Source organism: Cygnus atratus, chromosome 3 (genome assembly GCF_013377495.2).
Source record: "Cygnus atratus isolate AKBS03 ecotype Queensland, Australia chromosome 3, CAtr_DNAZoo_HiC_assembly, whole genome shotgun sequence".
Lineage (NCBI taxonomy): Eukaryota > Metazoa > Chordata > Aves > Anseriformes > Anatidae > Cygnus > Cygnus atratus.
In genome coordinates this window covers 10,054,300-10,073,212 of record NC_066364.1, presented here as the reverse complement: position 1 = coordinate 10,073,212, position 18,913 = coordinate 10,054,300, and the positions used below count along the sequence as shown (strand labels likewise).

At 44.7% G+C, this 18,913-nt stretch overlaps 1 protein-coding gene and 1 non-coding gene across 4 annotated transcripts in view; both read right to left on the bottom strand.

Moving 5' to 3' along the window:
- HS1BP3 (HCLS1 binding protein 3) overlaps positions 1-15,073 on the bottom strand; it is a 55,794-nt gene extending 40,721 nt beyond the window's left edge. For 2 of the 3 annotated variants that reach the window (XM_035560162.2, XM_035560161.2), the window contains exons 1-4: positions 12,944-12,977; positions 11,225-11,348; positions 10,413-10,578; positions 1,604-1,811 (exon numbers count right to left, since the gene is read on the bottom strand). In XM_035560162.2, the coding sequence (XP_035416055.1) occupies positions 1,604-1,811; positions 10,413-10,578; positions 11,225-11,348; positions 12,944-12,962 (517 nt within the window). In that variant the 5' untranslated portion in view covers positions 12,963-12,977. Of the gene's footprint in view, positions 1-1,603; positions 1,812-10,412; positions 10,579-11,224; positions 11,349-12,943; positions 12,978-14,934 lie in introns of those variants that run through there. The other variant, XM_035560163.2, reaches the window with a different exon arrangement.
- Positions 15,074-15,136: 63 nt separating this feature from the next.
- Positions 15,137-15,218, bottom strand: TRNAS-AGA (transfer RNA serine (anticodon AGA)). Its single transcript has one exon. It is a non-coding gene; the product is annotated as a tRNA-Ser (tRNA).
- Positions 15,219-18,913: the final 3,695 nt, after the last annotated feature.

Below are 18,913 nucleotides of genomic sequence, written 5' to 3'. Positions count from 1 at the left end.
CATGCTGTGGAGTCTCTGGATGTTCAGGAAACCAATCTAAAGTAATGAGACTAGTTAAAAAAAAGGCTAGCTGAAAAAAAAACTATTGATAGATAAAATTCATGGCTGCATGCTTTTGACTGTTAAACTAACATGGCATGTGAGACGAATCTCACCCAGCTTTTCATGCCTGCATGTGCTTAATCAGCTAGGGCAGAATTGGGTAACTAAATGTGTGTGCCTACACTGAACAAGTGGTCTTTTCCTCCCTTCATAGGCAAGGGAGTGCAGGTCAGGGTAGGCAGTGGAGGTTAGGATGCTGCATGTAGACCTCTATGTTTTACCACGTTAATTCTATCTAAACACCTCTGAATATATTGACTATATCTCCAATGTCTGTCAGGGAGGTACACTTGCTTGAGGATCTCCAGTGTATGTACTGAATTCCACCTGGGTTGGTAGGGTGAGACATATTATTCTAAGGCAGACTTTGATGAGCAGGTCATGTTACTTGCACACAATCTGTCCACAGAATCTAGAGACAGTCCAGACTAATTCAGATGTAGACATCTGTACCACATACAGCAAAGCCTCATGCAACATGAAATCTAAATTCTCTGTGCAAGGGGTCTGCTTTCAAGAAAATACTGATGAGGACGGAGGAGAACTCTCAAACCTTATTTGGCACAATCCTTTTCCTAAAATGATGTAATTTTGCCCCCCTTTACTGTAGGAAGCTGCTTTCAGTTGTGAACTTCATGCTTGATAGAGATTTAGTCACAGGGATGTTCTCTTGTCAGTCTCACAGAACTTCTAACCTGGCCATGCTTCACACATTTGCAAAAGTGGCAGTTCACACACGATGACCTGTTAGCACCTTGCAACTTCATTTCCTTAAAACTAACACTACACTGAGAATCCTGCACAGCACCAGGAGTACTCCCTGCTCAGCAACTCTCAGCTGAATTAAGAGCAGAGAGTCCATCTGTTCCATTTATTCACTGACTCCCTTCTCTGCCCAAGGAACATAAGAAAGGATCTGTATGAATTATTGGAATGGGCAACAAGAATTGGACATGAGGCTAAGGAAAATTATATATAAAAAAAAAAAGGCCAGAGAATAGGTTTAACTAAAAAAGCATCGGACTTTTACTCAAATATTTTTCAGGGTCAATAGTACCCACTTCAGCAAGTCCTAGTAGTTTTATCAGGAATGAAAAACAGGCAAAACATGGAGCAGTTGTTCACTAAAGGAGCCCTGCACTGCCATTTGAGGGTCCATCACTCCACTGACAATAAATGATTATTTAGCCTTCTAAACTCACACATTCTGAATTACAGCTTTGGTATATGCCTAAGGGAAATGAGAGAGGGTATCTTCAAAATGGCTGTCTTCAAAGTAAGCATTGTGGCATCAGTGCTTCTGAGCAAGGCGTGTGTCCACTGGAAAGAAGGGAAAATAACAGCAAACATGACTATGCACCACTGTAGGTTCACAAGAGAATATTTCAGCAACAGCCTTTACTCTGGCATTCTCTACTTCTTGACTACCTAAGTCAATTCCTTAATACTGCTTGTATTAAGCACGTTCATGAGAGAGGGGACACTCACATCTTTTAGTTACCTAAAAATTCCAGTAACTCAGGACACACTGCTAGATCCTCGTCTTTTGAGATGAATTTCATGATATCATTGAACATTGCTCTTCGTTCCCAGATGTCAGATTCCCCCACGAAGAGAACTTTTCTAGGCAAGGGTGGAAGAGAAACCTGTGGATACCGTGCTACCAGTCTGTGGTAGAGTTCTTCTATCTCGCTGTACTTCTTGGAGACCTGCAATAAAACATGTTGTCTGGGTAAGTTTCTTTACAGGCAAGAGGGAGACATGGGCAGCAAGCAACAGGTTAAGCACTGTGAAACATTAAACCTGGAAACTGAAGTAGAAAACATGTATAACCGAGGAGATTTACATAAAGCCTGGTAAGAGCCTGTTATCTCCTCAGTGAATCCCCAAACACTGTTGCTGGTCGTCTAATTCTGTTATTAAAATCCGCTCCCTAATGAAATAGAAGCTCATTGCCAGGTACCCAGCATCCATTTGTCTGACTCATCAGTTAATTAAATACCGGGAAGATCACTGCTCCAGATACTTCCCTCTGACAGCAAAAATTCTTGTCCACTAAAAATGAGCTATTTGGTGACCAGCTCCAAAAGTCAGGAGGCAAAGCCAGGTACATGCCTGATGGAGAAAGCAGCGTGAATCTTTTCACCCCTATGCCAGAAGGCAGATTTCTCAGCCCTGGTGGGCTTTGGTGTGCTTCTGGATGTTGAGTCCTAAACAACTGGCACATTTGCTGCCCTGCACAGCACCTAATACAGAAACCCAAGGGCATAGACCTCAGCTGATCCCTGACTCTTTAGTTTATCCATGAGAAAATGAAAACGACTTGGTCATGGCCTACAGATTCTTATACCAAAAGAAATTGCCAGCAGCGGAGTCATTCCTTCTAGAAAGACTGGAGAAATAAGGTCCATGATACAAGGAAAGCAATAACCATGGGAATGCTGGTTAGAAATAGGCTGGCTTCTATGCCACAGTTGGTTTTGAATTCAGGACTGCAAACCAACATGCAAAAAAAAAAAATCTAATCATGCAAACAAAACACTCTCTAACTGACATTAGAGGCATAATGGAGAATGACTGTCATGCTATGTGACTGTGGTATTATACAGACAATATATTCATCTTGACACTCCACAGCCCTCAAACCTATTAGTGTGTCTCAATGAACACAGAGCTATTTAAAAAACAAAACAAAACAACAGCCCCAAAACTAGTGCTACCAGAGAGTGTATGGGACAGATCCTGTGCTAGGGTGCAACTCTTACCTTCCTATAACATGTTCTGGTGTACTCTAGTGGAGTGAATCTCAATTAATACTGTGCTTGAAAAGATGGAGAGACTCGAGCACCACATCTTGGGTTGGAAGAAAGCAGAACACTTCCACCAACACGGTGATAACAGAAAGTCAGCCCAACAAAAAGCACTGAAGTAACAGAAACAAGTTTAGATTAACCCAGAATCTATCCACTACGCCTCGACTAGCAAACTAAAAAGTATCAGGGCATATTCCCAGTAAGTGGAACTTGATAGTGGAACTTGTCTACTGGAACCTGATAGCGCCTGGCACAGCTTTGACTCTGGGCAGGCAGCACTCCCTCAGCTACATTTTTCCGTCCAAGGCTTAGCCTGGTGCACAGAGCACTCAGTAGCCAGTTTGGGTACTGCTAGCCATTGTAAGAAAGTCCAATACCATGGATGCAGCCAGCCTGTGCTAGCTGCCCTCCAGGCCAGAGAGCAGGCCCCAACATTGACAGACACACCTAGACTAGTTTACTTAACTAGACATCGCCATAAAGAACAGTAACCAGCCTAGCTTTCATGCTTCCCTGCCTTTCGGAGTAATTATCAACCACGCTAGGTGATTTGAAAAATGTTTGCATTTCAGTTGGACAAGGATCACTCCGGGTTCAGTGTCCACTAATAAAAGGCAAGCAGCCCTATCAGAAAGATCTGAAACACAAAAACAAAACCTGACTTGACAGGGGAATAAGAAACAAGGATTTTAGACTTGCCTCCTGTATTCAGCACAGGCAAATGCAAGCGACATTGTCCTCTGCAAGCAGGATCTGCTATGCAATTCAGCAGCCAAGAACTAAAGTGAAGGCAATAAAGAGGTGTTCCCAGGATAACATGATCCTCCGTTTGAAAGATACCCCAAAAACAGAGGGGAAAGCATATCTGGAATTTCTGAATTGCTGTACATTTTCAGTCTGCTAGGTCCCAGTAGCACTCAGAACAGGGTATGATACCAGGGTGCCTTCCAAACACACTGTGTAGGGGCAGTGAGGAAATCACTGGTACTTCTGAAAAATAAACAATATTATGCTCTGCCCAGAAAAAAAAAATCAAGTCTGATTTGTGAAAAATGTTTATCATCTAATTAATTGCAATAATAAATAACACATTAATGTCTGAAAGCATGAGAAGACAGCAGCCAATCAAGAAGACCACGCCAAAACAGCTTTAAAATACTCCAAAAGGAACAGTGAACTGAGACATAAAAACTTATTTCCCTCCCCTCTCAATTTTCGTTCCTCCTCTATCAAAATCCGTAAGTTATTCATAAATCTCAATTTATGTCTAATTACACCACTAAACCTAAAGTAAACGCACGCCCTCCCTCGCATCCCATTGCTAACCGAGCCGTTGTAAATCTGCGTGGGCTCCGAAGCACCAACCACAGCACGTGACGCAGCATGCACAGCGTAATAACATTATATCCAAAGCATACTGACGTACTGCCCAAAAGCCTGCAACACACCCTGCAAACCAATATCCAACAGTGTGGGGATGCCCTCTGCTGGGATAACCTACCATCCATACAAGCTGTGAAACCTCCAGCCCCCGCCAGCTCTCTGCCTCCTGTACCTCCTGACTCTTCTTCATCTTCGTTCAACGCTGTTGTCATCTCTGCTGCATTTCCAGCACCAAAACCAAGGCAGTAAGACTGGCAGACGGTACCAGCCTCAGTCCTGGTGCACGTGGCTCTCCCTGTCCCAAAGCAGCAGCACCACAGGGGCCTTGCTCAGCACTGGCGAGGTCTCACAGGGTCCTCAAGTCGAGAACCCACAGCATTTGCACAACTTTCTGGTCAAGAAGGTGGCCCTACCACGACCATTTTTGACCCTTGCAGTTTGATGTCCTCTGACAATCTTCCAAGAGAAAGGCACATCAGCATATGGCAAAATTAAATCTTGCTTTTCCTGGTTACCTTTCACAACCCTTTGAAATGAGGCGATGGTTTCTATGGTCCAAAACGTCAGGTTAAAAAACAAAATGTTGCTCTGAAACCTGTGTCATCAATCTTAATCAGGAAACAAAATCCCATTTGATTAATACTAAAATATTTGTCTTATGTTACCTGTAGTTCCTCTAGGTCTTGATCCTGCAATTATCCTCTCCCCTCCAAGCCCCTCTCTGAACTCACACGAATGCTGCTGAGCCAAAGCCCCACCTGCTGAAGTCAGCCCGAGTGCACCGACTTCAAGGGGGTTCTGTCAAGATCACAGTATCAAAGGCTCAAACTACTTAACTTCAAAAGAGTTAATCATGCAAATACAGCAAAGGATGTGCATATTTGCCGGGTCAGGACCCTATTTGCCTGTAACAATTAACATTCAACACAGAACTGAAAGAGAGACAGGGATGGGCTGAGTGGTTTTTTGCACCGGGAACAGATAAGTAAGATGAATATGATCAAATATAGCTAGAAGGTTAAGAAAACCACCGGGAAGTTCAAAGTGAAAGCCTGAAGTTTGCTGCTAATCCCTCAAATCTCATGCGTGTGCCCTGCCCCCTTCTTCACAAGAACCTCGTGTGTGAAAGGACGCACACCAAAATGCCTGTAGGACATGAGCCTGGGACTCTCAGATGTGCAGGGGAGAATTCCATCCCACTCAGTGTTAATGGGATTTAATGCCTCTTTTCCCTAGGCTCCTTTTAATGCCCCGTTTCTGACCTCAAACTTGGCTTCATATGCTTTTTATATACAGAGTGGATTTCAAGGAAATGGAGGCCTCAGAGCTAACTTTGGCCAGCCAGCGTACGCGAGTGAAGAGCACGCCTGATTTTATAGTATTTCATGAAATACATACGGCTAACGTGACTTTCTTTTTAAAAAGCCCACGTCTTACCACTGTCACAAAATGGACGTACGGCAGCATTACGCTTTCAAACAACCAGCAGCTTCGGGTACAGGAACGGAAAGCATCCCTTCTCACAGAAAACACAAACCGAGCTTTCACAGCACACTTCCAAGTTAAGCCATACCAGAATCAGTGTTGCTTGGTGACCTCGTGGGTATGCATTACAGCAGACTTTAATTACACGGCCACATGCTGTTCTCCCCACCTGTTTTACCGAGCAGAAGAGCAAGCATTCTAACATTTCTTTTTTAATGAACATGAATTCTTAACGGCCCCTGAACCTATTGCCACACTGAGCAGTTTCTCTTTTCCCCTCACATCCCCGAGGCTGTAACGTGAAGGAATACATCTTCACAACATACCTGTATGGTCAGGAAATGGCAGCCCCAGCTCGCAGATTTTGAGGCCCCCAGAAAGAAGGCCAACATATGCAAAGAGGCAATACTGAAAGCATAGACAAATACACACCCACATATTTTACTCCCTTGTTTTATGAGAGAAAGGCAGTCCTGTAGTAAATTCCTCCAAAAAAACATGTTGTGCCTGTCAAACACCAGTAGTTATTTGTTCAGCTCTGAAAAAGAACGAACCTGACTAACAAATGTAACTTGTAAAAGAGAATTAAACTAGGCACAAATAGAATGAGAAGGCACTATAGGTTGGGTGGGTTTTTAATTAGGCTGGGAAGAGGGAAGTTAATTGTGAAAAAAAAAGGTAAGGTGTGGCTAGAAGAAAAGCAGTTAAGATAAACAAAGCCTTTTATTCTTCTCACAGAAAATGGTAGATCTACAGGCAATAATTGTTACCTTTGCAGCAGTACCTTATGCAGTACTGAAAGATAAAACCAACTTCATTGTTTCAATGGGACAAGAGGATTCTGACCTTTGAAAGAAATGCAGCTGAGTTTTCCTTTAATTACCAAATATAACCTCAAGGTTAAGCAGTTCTACAACCCATCTGCTGTATATTAAAAATGACATTTTTTTAATTAAAAAATCCTTCCAGTTCCTAAGAACTTAGATCTGAAGGTCATGCCGGATGTGAATTTCTTCTGTTAACGCTTCACAAACATTTCAATTTGAAATGCCACAGTCCCATTATGGCTGGGGAACAAAGGACTCGGGATTGCTCGAACACACCGTAAAAGCTAGTAACTCCACAAGCCAGATCTGAAGTCTTTTTGCTGCTTGTCTCATTTTGGCCATAGGTACGTATTGCATCTTGATCCAGTGTGATCTAAATTGCAGCCCTGAGGTCAGAGTTATCTGAGGGGATGCTTCTGTCCTGCTTGCAATCTTTTTCCAGGGGACACAGAGAAGTTTTTTGAGCAAGAAATACTGCACAATCACATCGCTGCCTGCAGCTGCTCAGAGCCTAATGCGCAGAAAGCCAGTTTCACTGCTGCCACCTAGAGCACGAGAGGGTAGAGGATGGTAACTTCAACTGGAAGCAGGCAGAGAAGCAGATGGATCATAAATAAGGAAAATCAATTTTCAAGGCTAAGAAAGAGAGGAAGGAGGAGGAAGAAAAAGAAAGACAAAGGGTCTTAAAACACAGATCTGGCTCCTGGGGTAGCCAAAATTGGATTATCATACCTGGAGCCAATGAAAATCCCACCACACCTATCAGTCTTCTGTAACTTGTCATCTCAGCGCTGCAACACTGGCTTCTTCCTCCAACCTCTCGAATTTTATAGGTTCAACAATACCAAAAAAAGTTCCTTCTCCCATTCTGCTCACACAGTTAGGAAGGCAGAACAGATACACGGTTCTTTCTTTTTCCTCCTTCAGATGTCTCATCTCACCCTCCCTTGCTACGCAAATGTAGTGTTAGACCTGCTGCCCAACGTAACCTCCTAAGTCAACTGGTTCTCTTGCATTTTGCCTGAAAATCCTCTGCGAAGGGCTCTTGGTTCTTGTTTGTGCTGGTAAAACATGCAGCAGAATGGGACATTCTGCAGACACAAAGCACAATGGGTGCAATGCACCTCACCCGGCAGCCACAGGGTTGGGATTTACCTCCAGGTTAACACAACTGCTTATGTGCCTGTGAGGTGTCTCGGCTCTCACGACAGTGACATGTAGGCAATACCTTTTGGAAAGACATGTCTGAAACTCATGCTCACCCAAAATATCTCAGGTAGGGGATTCAGCTGCCTAAGCACAACCAGCCAGTGGTAGATGGTGTAGTGTCTTACCTCATTCAGTTCCAGGACAGTGCCACTGCCTTTACATTCTGTGTCAAGTTGTGCGGCCCTGTACAGACCTCTTGGATAACTCCAGGCTTCTCAAACGGTACCAACCATGCTTAATAAGCAAATTAGGTTTCTCCATGCCATAGATGCTCAGCTACATTGTTCTCGACAGTACTGTACTGACTGTGATGGGATCTTAGAAATCTGTGGTGACTGAGAAATCTTAGAAATGCTGACATCTAACCACAGAGAACAGACTGTTCTGCCTAAAAACAGGCATTTCATGCCATCATGCTTTGGGGTATCCAAGGTGGTGCATGGGGGGCACCCAAATATCACACAGGACCTATGGGTGGGAGACCCTCAGCCTTCTGAAGGCTTTGTGAGGAAAAAAACAGAGCATCTCAGATGGCCTTGACAGTAAACTGTGTGCAACTCAACTAAGCCTTAAGCATTTTTAGCCTGGAGTTGAAGCCCCACACCCCTGATATAGAACGTATAGATTGCCTTCCCTTAACAGTCAAAGAATAGAGGTATTTCCAGAGGATGACTCACCTCATCCCCTTCTCCCCACTGACCATAAAAGCAGTGACAGACTCGGATTAAAATATCTGATGTACAGAGAGGTAAGTTAGGGCAGGTGAATCCCTCTGTTCCTTCCAGTAGCACATACAGAAAAGACTCTCTGGAATGAATTGATGCAAAGCATCCATCCTCCAATCTCCCATCTCAGGGCTTTAAATTGCTCTCATGCACCAAACTATGTAATATATCACTTAGTCAGCTGAAAAAAAAAGTATCTGATGAGATAAATGTTATTCCCGTCAGGCTACACCGTGGTTTTCTTCTTCATAAAGAACGAAATGTCAGGAAGTCTGACCAGAGAAGAAATCAGAAAGGTTCATTTCACTTGAGAAGAGCAGCTAAGTGCAGAAAATCCCCCTACTCAGAGAGAACAGACGTGGAAACAAACAATCTCAGCAAGCAAGGGCACCACAGTAGGAAGGCTGTTTCTTGTCTGTATAGAAGAGCTGATTTCAACTACTTTTTGTAAGTGAAGCAAAGTGTTAGATGGTAATTGGCCGGTTTAACACCTGAGGTTTAGTCAGGTTCTTTCTTCCACAGAGCTGCATGGAAATATTGCATAATACAAACAGGCACTGCTGCAGAAAAATAGAAGATCCACATCACCTTCTCTTCTGCCTGTGCCTGGCCCTTCCCCTGTCCTACAACAAGCACTAATGTGTGCTGTGCAACTCACAGGCTCAAGAAACAGATGTAAGCTAATACTAAACAACAACCCCCCAAATACCGTTTTTAGCCAGGACCAGTTCCTCAGCTGGCATTACAGAACGGCCACGTGACAACTGCCACTGGCACGAAGTAGGAAGCACTGCAAGAAAGAGAACAGGCATTTCCCCCTGGAACAGAAGGGGAGAACAGAGCAGCCTCTTATGCCAGCACTGCTTCTACCATAAGGCTGTTGCCTAAGGACTGCAACAAATGTCAGAGATCTGCTCCTCACTGTGCACCATTTCACAACATTAAAGTGTTTCTTTGCAAATCAGACTGTGTGCATATCCATTTATCAGCTGTATCCTAGTGAGCGTGAGTTACGCTAGAGCTAGTGGTCTACCAGGTAACCACACGCTCACATCACTCCAGCATTACAGGTATCGCCAAAACATCTGAGAAGTGCAGAAGCTCATAGCACACAATGGGGTGCACGAGCTTAGAGTCCCTTTATAGTGAATGGGCAGAGAAACACCCTGTTTGGGTGTGATTCAGCAGACAGCTAAAGCAGATCCAAATAAATGTACCCTAAATAAACCTTTTTCCAGCTACTCAGCAGACAGCCCAGGGTGAGACACCTCAAATGAACATACACATGCTATAGATGAGATTCATTTCACCTGTTTTAAGTAACGTACTGTGTTTTCAAACCTTTGCAGGTATCAGGAAAAAGACAATCTGATTCACTTATGTTTTATATGGACGCTTCCTTGTAAAACTCTCTTATTAAAGAGTTTAAAAACCATGTCAAGCCTAATAGATTAATCTACTCCAAGGCTAATTCCTCCTGTTGCTCCACATGACTCTGTTTCATTCATTGTAGATTTATTTCAGGTTTATGCACCAAGTCCCACTACTCATACATGTATCAGAGAAACTAATTTTGTAGCAGAACTTATAAAAAGCTCAATTGGCTTCTATTTGTTGACCCATAACGCAAAATGCCTTATAGGCAACAACAAACAGACAATGTTGCTTTGAGCTCCTGGAATAAAAAGTTCAATTAATAAATGTCCAATATTCCTATTGCAGAGGTACAGAGTGCATTACCCTATCAAGGACCTTGACACAGGGAGGCTACAATAACAAAGTATCTGCTATATCAGAATCAAAATAATCAAAGAAGATTAAAAAAGCAAAAAAACTCACAGCTAACATAGCACTGATTAAACATTTACCATAAACTGAACAACATCCTCAGGCTTGTGCTTTGCAGATTTGAAGGCAGCCAGTCGGGTAACAACGACGATGTGATACTCTACGTGGCCAGACATCATCTTCCCACGGATTTCCTGGTATTCTGGCACTGACAAATCCAGCCCCGTGTGTTTATTCTGAATTTGCCTAGGGAGAAAAATAAAATGCATGCAGAGTTCAGGCATCGGCACAAAGACTTTTAAATGATACTCCCTGAGGATCCTGTTCAAAGTTCCAGAAAGTCAGTGCAAAGACTCCCATTTCTACAGGACCCAGGACAGACCCTACCCCAGCACTGTTTCTACACTGCAGGAATATAAATTTGCACAGACTTCACCCATTATAATATGAAACAATAAATATTGGTTTTGCATATTATTATAGTCTCCACGAATGCTGCCCTAACCCAGCAGAGCAGATGAGAAGACGCCAAGATCTCTGTCTCATTGTGATGTGCTCTGAAGCAAAGCTCTGTTCACTACAATTGAAGCCAAGCCCTGTTCACCTCTCCTTTGTCTTAGGACATCCCAAAAGGGGCCAAAAAAAGGACTAAGGAACTTGCTTGGATGCAGGGACAACTTTATGTTTGTAAGAGCCATCCAAGGAACTAGATTAAAACTTGCAATACAGAGATGTTGGAGCTGACTGCTGGGCCTGCCACGCCGTTTCCGTCTGAGTGCTCTCTGGATGCATCTCCTAAGTGCTTCCTTCCTACATGTGTGCGAACACTTTAAATGAAATCAGAAAACACATTTCTCTTCATTAAGCACTTTTACTGCTTATTTTTTTTAACCTTAGCAATCTGGGCAATGTCAAGTCCCATCTTCCCTGGACTCTGTGGATTGCAAAGGTGTCTTGTGGAATTCTTGCCTCTTTCGTTAGGAAGTTCAGATTCACTGACACGGTGCCCCTTTCACCTAAGGACATATTAAGCATATGAATTTAAAATACACCTTAAAGTGGTTTAAACAATCTAGTTTCAAAGACAGTTTTCAAAAGCTCCTCTCATCATGTCAAAACCTGACAGGTTCTTTTGAAATTTGAGTTTTCCCAAGAAGGCAACCTCTGAATCTTCAATGCAAAAGTAAAGCTTTTTAAACAGAATATCTCAAGAGTTCTCCATAAATCAAATAGCAACAAGCACAGGCACAGGCTCAGTTTTTGATCCAATTCTCTTTGTGAGCCACGTTTAAAACATTAGTGCTTTAACCACAGCTCTACTGTCACCAAGACTTTCTGCTGGGTACCTAAATGCCATTCCGGTTGCTCCAATGCAGTTCTCACCTCCTGCCAGCCAAGGACTTTTCTTTACACCAGCAGACAAAATTTTGTTCTCAGTTACAGGATGCAAACACAGAAGCAACAGCGCTTATGTGTAAATACACAGGTGTCTTTAGAGCCGCCTGGCTTGCACACAGCGGTCTGCCAAACCCTTAAATAACAGTCATTATCTGGAGTGTTGTCTCCTGCAGTGGCAGCCAAAATGCTGACTAAAAGGACACCTGTCAGGAAATCAGCTGGATCCGGATTTATTTATTTTTTTTCTAATATATTTGAAGCACAGCAAATGCTCTCCAGATGTGCAGCTACTCAAAAGTCGTGACTGTAACTACAACAGCAAACAGGGCTGTTTACTGGTACTCAGGAGTGACTTATTTCTGTTAACGCAGCCACAGAGAGAGTATACGTGATAAATTAACCTGCTTTTCACTTCTGATAAAAATAAAAGAACCACCATCAAGCCAACCCTTCTGGATAGCCTTATTTAGCTTGAAACATCAACCACATACCGATGTACTGAGATGAGACAACAGCTTCATTGTAAGAGCTGCTGCATCAGAGAGTTCTAACAATGTCAGGGAGTTAGCAAGCACCTTACCTACACCCAGGCTTTTTATTTCCAAGTCATTAAAAGTCTGCTAAAATGACTGTAATGGGAAGCGATTGGAGGGAGGGGAAATAGCTACATTTTTGTTTGTTTGCTTTACGCCTTGTGATTGCTTTCATTATCATCTTTTGCACGAAACCTACCGCTATTACCTCCTTCCACGGCAACAGGATAATGTGTTTTTTAAATATAACAATGATTGTAAACCAACAGATATCAGCAGGGAAGCTACAACAGGTATGACACAATATCCAAAGCACACTCTAATTCTTGTAATGCCTTGGCTTCAAAATAAGCAGCCCCCAGTGTTTTAATTCATTATATACTGTTACTGTTGTTATTCAAATGGCAGCAGCACCTAAAAAACAAGACAGAAATAGCTTCGCTGCATTTTTCACATCAAACACAATCATTTTTACACTGGTGGCCTTAAAAAAGAAACAAAAAAAGAAAGCTGGTTGTTAATAATATATTAATAATAATATATTAGACACACAGGCTTATTGCTCCTACTCCTTATTTAAATCTAGATGCATATATCTGTAAGTTACTTTTGTCTACACTACAGATGGATCAGGGGACACTTGGGCACATGGTTAACTTTCCTAACACAGATGACCTCACCTGAATACAATGAGAGCATTCATAGCAGTAACATTGTGCTTGCACAAGCAGATCATGGAGGAGCAGCACAGGACAGAGGAAGTGGATATTATATAAAGGTCAGCTGAGCAGGGCAGTTTCCGCAGTTCATGGAAGAATCACAGGTCTTCACCCTGTATTTCGAGTTGCATATAATGTAGAGGCTCTGTAGTTTAATTAATCTGCTTTCTGCGCTGAAAGGCCAAGATGTAGAAAAGGGAAAGAAGCCATTGCTAAGCAGGAAAGCAAAGAAGGGATGTGAGTGCTGTGACCAGAGAAACTTCACTCCCGTGTGTATGTGCCAGGAAAGTGGACTCTGTACTTTGTCTTGACACAGTCAGCCCCTGCAGCAGCTCCAACAACCTCTCCTCCTTCCACGGAAGACCCCAAAGGGGACCAAAGTCTGACTACACAGGTCAGAGTAAAAGGAGAAAAGACTTGAACACTTAGTTTCTGCACAAAATGAAGGCAAAATATCTGACACACATTAGCCAGCACACATTTTTATTTCTCTGTATAGTCTAACTACACAGGTACAGATTATTATTTACTTGTATTACCATAGTAACTAGAAAACCTAACCCCAAACCCAAACCTGTGTATATAAAGAGTTTTAAAAGTTCACAACTATACAGCTATCTAATCTCACAAGATAGAAAATATATTCACTTGTTAAAGCCTTAAGCACACATATACATCTAATTTTATTACTGAAGGTATTGCAACATCAGCGGGACAATTTGCAAGTAAAGTCCCTTCACTGTAAAATAAATCCAGATGTTCAGATTTCCACCTCGCAGTCTAAAACCTAATATAAAGTCAGTCCTACAAAATGTGTATGTGAGTTAAGTCAGATCTGTTTGAAGGTTCAAGGGCAGTACTCCAAAGGCAGTCAGGCCCTGACACAGCAAAGTATTTAAGGATGAAAATCATGGCTTTGAAGTTGATGTGATTGAAATAGTTTCGACTTGTGTCCTAGGAGGTAGGTGCATGAGTCCAGACCGTGCTGAATCAGCACTTCTGCTCCTCATGTTACATCTGATGGCCAACTGCTTTCATGTGGTCTGAAATACCTTTGGGGAAGGGGGAGGAGGCAACCTCTATCATTGCTCTATAAAGGTTGCCAAAAGTGTTTTCTTCGTGAGGTGCTGGATTGGCACATCTAGGGAAATACAGGTTTGAAAAATGTAATACAGCTCAAAACAGGGCTTCTACACCCACCTAGGGCACATTTGGTGCCTATGGCTAGAGCTCTGAGAATATGTGAAAACAGAATAAACTTATTTTGCCCATTCCTGGCCTGGTCTCAAGCCAGACCGACTCCCTGCGGCCTTTGGGGCATAGGTCTGGTGGTGGGGACATGATGGGATGGGACATGATGGGATGGGATGGGACATGATGGGTGGGATGGGATGACATGGGTGGGATGGGACGAGATGGGAAGGGAAGGGATGTGATGGGATGGGACGTGGTGCAGCCTCACTCAGCTAGAGAGGTGTTTACAAAGCCAAGCCTAAACCTAGTCTTCAGGCAGCACATCCATTAATTCTGCCCCGAAAACACCACCACCACAAAGCTGGGGATCTGGGGGACCGCGTTAAGTCCCCCCCGGAGTCCCCACGGAAGGGCTGCGACTTTCAGCTACCACAGAGGCCACCACGCATGGCAAACCAGATGCCAGCAGCACCTCTTCCGGCAGCAAAATGCCAAAAAAACTCGCGGAACTGCCCCAAACCCCGAGTGTCCCCGGTGCAAGGGACGCCGGCAGCCGCCTCCCTCGGCGTCCCCTCAGCGCCCACCGCGGGGTCCCCGCGATAGGGGGGGTCCCATTCCCTGCCCTCCGTTTACCTTCTCTCCCCGTCCCGGCCCTTCCCTTCCCCTCCCGACCCTTCCTTGGGCCCTTCCCCGCCGAGGGCAGGCCGCAGCCGGCTGCTCGGTGGCGGCAGCTCCCGGCGAGCTGGTGCCGCCGGTACCTGGTGGTGACGAGCGCGGCGGGCGCCGGGCCGTGCTGCATGGCGCTGGCAGCCGCCCTCCTCCGAGGCCGGCCCCGGATCACGGGCCGGCGGCCAGGAGGCTGTCACGGGAACCCGCGGCGGATGTTTGCCGGAGGGCGGTTCTGGTGCAAAAGGAGGGCTGGCGAGGAAAAGCAGGGAGGGGAAAAGTGCGGCTCCGAACCGTAGTCGGCAGGATTCGAACCTGCGCGGGGAGACCCCAATGGATTTCTAGTCCATCGCCTTAACCACTCGGCCACGACTACAACGGTGGGAGGGTTGTTTGTGAGTGAAGCCCCAGTAATTTTGTCTTGGCTTTTGGGGCCTGTTGGTGTGATGCCTCCCCTGCCCCTCGGTGATACCTCTGTGCTCTCTCCTGAAGTAGAAAGACGTTGTGTGCACTCCCCTGCTGTATCTGCAGGTTGGAAGGGACCTCACCTGCCCCAAGCCCTGCTGCTGCTCCACCAGTCCACCCCACAAAGCCTGCTGCCCTTCACAACAAAACGCTGAAGTCACTGAGTTCATGTGAAGATGGGTGCTTCAAAAACTGGGCCTATGGTCTGCAAACAGAAGTAACCTCTCAGCCTCAGCATGCTTCTGGGTTCTACCTTTGGCCCGGCAAAATGAGCACCATGTCTGTGTGTGCATGAAGAAGTCCTAACACAGCCCATTTTTGTGATTTCTTAGCAAGTCTCATCATAATGTGTCGTTTTTATAACTGCTCAGCCAGTGTCAAAAGAATCACAGATTTGGAAGATAAATGTCTCAGTGTTGCTAACCTCTGAGGCTGTGAAAATAATCATTTGACTTATCCATGACATTAGGGTAGGGGCTTTAATCAGATGGTGACTGTGAAGGGTACATTTATGAGAGAACCTCAGCATAAAAGCTGTACAAAAATCAAACCTGACAGGAGCAAACTCTGCAGGTAGAGCTGCCTGCTGGAGCTGAGCAACAGTATTGACTTCTTCAGAAGCAACATCCCTCGATATTTGGAGCATGATTTCACAGAACCACAGAATGATTGAGGTTGGCAGGGGCCTCTGGGTCCATCTGGTCCAACCCCTGCTCCATGAGGGACACCCGGAGCAGGGTGCCCAGGACCACGTTCAGGCGGCTTTTGAAGATCTCCAAGGAGGAGACTCCACAGCCTCTGGGCAACCTGTGCCAGTGCTTGGTCACCCTCATATAAAGAAAGTGTTTCCTCATGTTCAGAGGGGACCTCCTGTGTTCCAGTTTGTGCCCATTGCCTCTTATAAAAAAAGCAACACTTCCATGTTGCTTTGGATGCTACGTAGAAAATTTATTCCATTAAACTGTTTTGTTCTCTCTCTCTCTTTTTTTTTTCCCTCTGTCAGAAAAGAGCCCATGGGTGAGTGTTGGTCAGACCCTCCATTCAGGCCATCGGGTACAGTGGCAGTGGGGCTCCTTCACACACCTGATCACCAACTGGAGACGTGCAGGGGAAGGCTGGTGGGAGGACATGCAGCACATCTGAAAACCAAAATACCAATAACAGTGTAACATCACTAACAAAGTTATGATTTCCTACCATTATTAGACCTACCCTCCGCTGCTCCTCAGCCTCACGGATCTTTCTTGCCTCAGTTCACTTGTGTATGAGCAAAGGAGAGAGGAAGAAACTCTCAACCTTCAGCGCTCCCTTCTTGGGGACTACTGGCTTCTTTCCAGCCTCTTAACTCTCCAGTATTGACTGGTTTGGTTGTTTTATTTTTATCCATTCAGATAACAGCTCCAAGTTGAAGAAGGTGCTCAGAGAAAAGGAGGCTGGTATGATTTTAGTCAAAGACCTCTAGAAAGTGAAGAAGAATGAACAGGAGATAAGTAATTGAGTTAATGGTTGAAGGAACTTCATTTGTGTTCAAGATGTATGAGGATTGGGAAGTGTCCATATGAGAGGAGCTCTTGCTAAAAGATCATCCTATCCTGAAAACTTAAATTAATAGCCCTCGACAACACAAGCATAATGGAGAAGGCAGGTTTTAAACAAAGAATTTAAGGAGAGAGACAGATAACCTTGGCAGCTGGTGTAGAAGTTTCATCACTCAAGCGGCTTTTTCAGTTTCATCATCATCATTATAAAAAATATTTTGTCTGCCATTATCTAAAAAAAAAGGAAAATATTATGAGTTATTTTCAGAATTCAATAATCACATACCTAGTGTACGTAATGTCAATTGCAATACAGTATCCTTATACATCTCTTGATTTTGGGATACCTTTTGAACATTTGGCTCAGTAATACGGTTCTTGTCATCTTTGAGCACCCACTGTGTAACCACTTGATGGTCTGCATCCTGAGCTGACTTTCATGGGATAAAAACCTTCTTGCCTTCTTTTCATATTAAAGTAACTTAAGTTTCCACTGTATCTAGTGGCTTATCATGTCATGCATCATGTTTATCATGTCTTGCATCAGAGCTACTATGTCTGGCACTGGCAGGGCTCTCTCAGAGCAGAGGGCTCCTGGAGTCTCAGCAGTGGCTGATAAATGAATAGATATAATAATTTTTTTTCTCAACTTTTCACTGAATCCCTCTTAGGGACCAATTTTTTTTTTTCTACTCTGTCTCCATAGTGCCTATCTGCTTTTCTACTTGCTGATTACACACGCAGGAGTGGGTCCTACATGTGTTTCCTTCAGCACAAGGAGAATGCCCCATGTAACAGGGACAGGGCTGGGATGTTACCCTGCACGTTGTGCATAAGCTTTTGTCTAAGGCATCTGATGATGCATGCATCCCACAGCTCACGGAACAAACCTCTGCCCTGCAGCCTCAAACATCAAGAAGACCCTGTCCAAACCACCCTCCAAAACCCTGCTTCCAGACATCCAGCACAGCCCCATGGACACCGCAGACCCAATGCCACAGACAGCCAGGTGAGAGTGACTTCAGCTCAAGGAACCTGAGCATCAGCCATGTCTGCCTCTGGATTAATTTTTCTGTCCACTAGAGAGCACTCAAATACAACCAATAAACCACGGAGAGGTTGCTGGTGCTAACTGCAGTCCCCTCCCTGGGTCTCACCCTTTGGGACCCAGCTGTCCAGCTCCTGTCCAGCAGCACCTACCTGCGCTGACAATCCCAGTGACACCAGTCTAAGCCTCAGCTCATGACTCTGAGACCACTTACCTCGAGATTTTCACTAGCACTGAAGCCAGACTGTGATAGGACTGCATTTGCAGTTGGGGTTGACATTTGTATTTATTTTTCATACACAGTTTAACTCCCCTAAGGAGATTTCAGAACAGAACCCAGAGGAGTTTTCAGTCACATGCCTCAACCCCAAGAGGGCTGTGGGTTGAAGAAGGGGGAGAAGAAAGAAACATAAAGGTTAAAAATCAGCAGCCCACAGTTGCTGTTCCCTGAGACCTTTCCCTATGACAGCACAGAGCATTGTTTGTTGTAGTTGTTGTTGGTTTTGCCAGACTATAGATCCATCCACTGGGCTGGGACAGGACAGGCAAGGAGCTACAGAGAGAACTGATAGAGAAACACCAGCCACCCCTCCCCAGCGCCCAGAAAGGGATACAGTCCCATCTGCTCTCTTTTGCAGGACTTGACTCAAAAGCTTTCCCCTCTGCCCTTGCTGTGGTGACATGAAAAATGCATGAAGGAAGTTTGCAAGGACTTGGGCAAGCTCAGATGGCTTGGGGGCCGGCAGGTGGCTGCCAAGTTCATGCTATGACACCTGTGAGCTGGCTAACAAGCAGTTCCCGGTCTGTTTGAGGACCCATTTGGTGAGGCAAGGGGAAACCCCGGGCAGCCAGGAGCAGCTGTAGCACAGAGCCCAGACCCGAGAGGTGCAAGGGATGATTCTCCCTGTCCCCTCAGCTCTGGCTGGGACAAAGCAGGTTTGCACCAAGGAGCCTTTTGCCACATGTGCCGGAAACCATCTTCCACAGGCTCCAGGCACCCACAAAGGGTTAAGGTGAGGA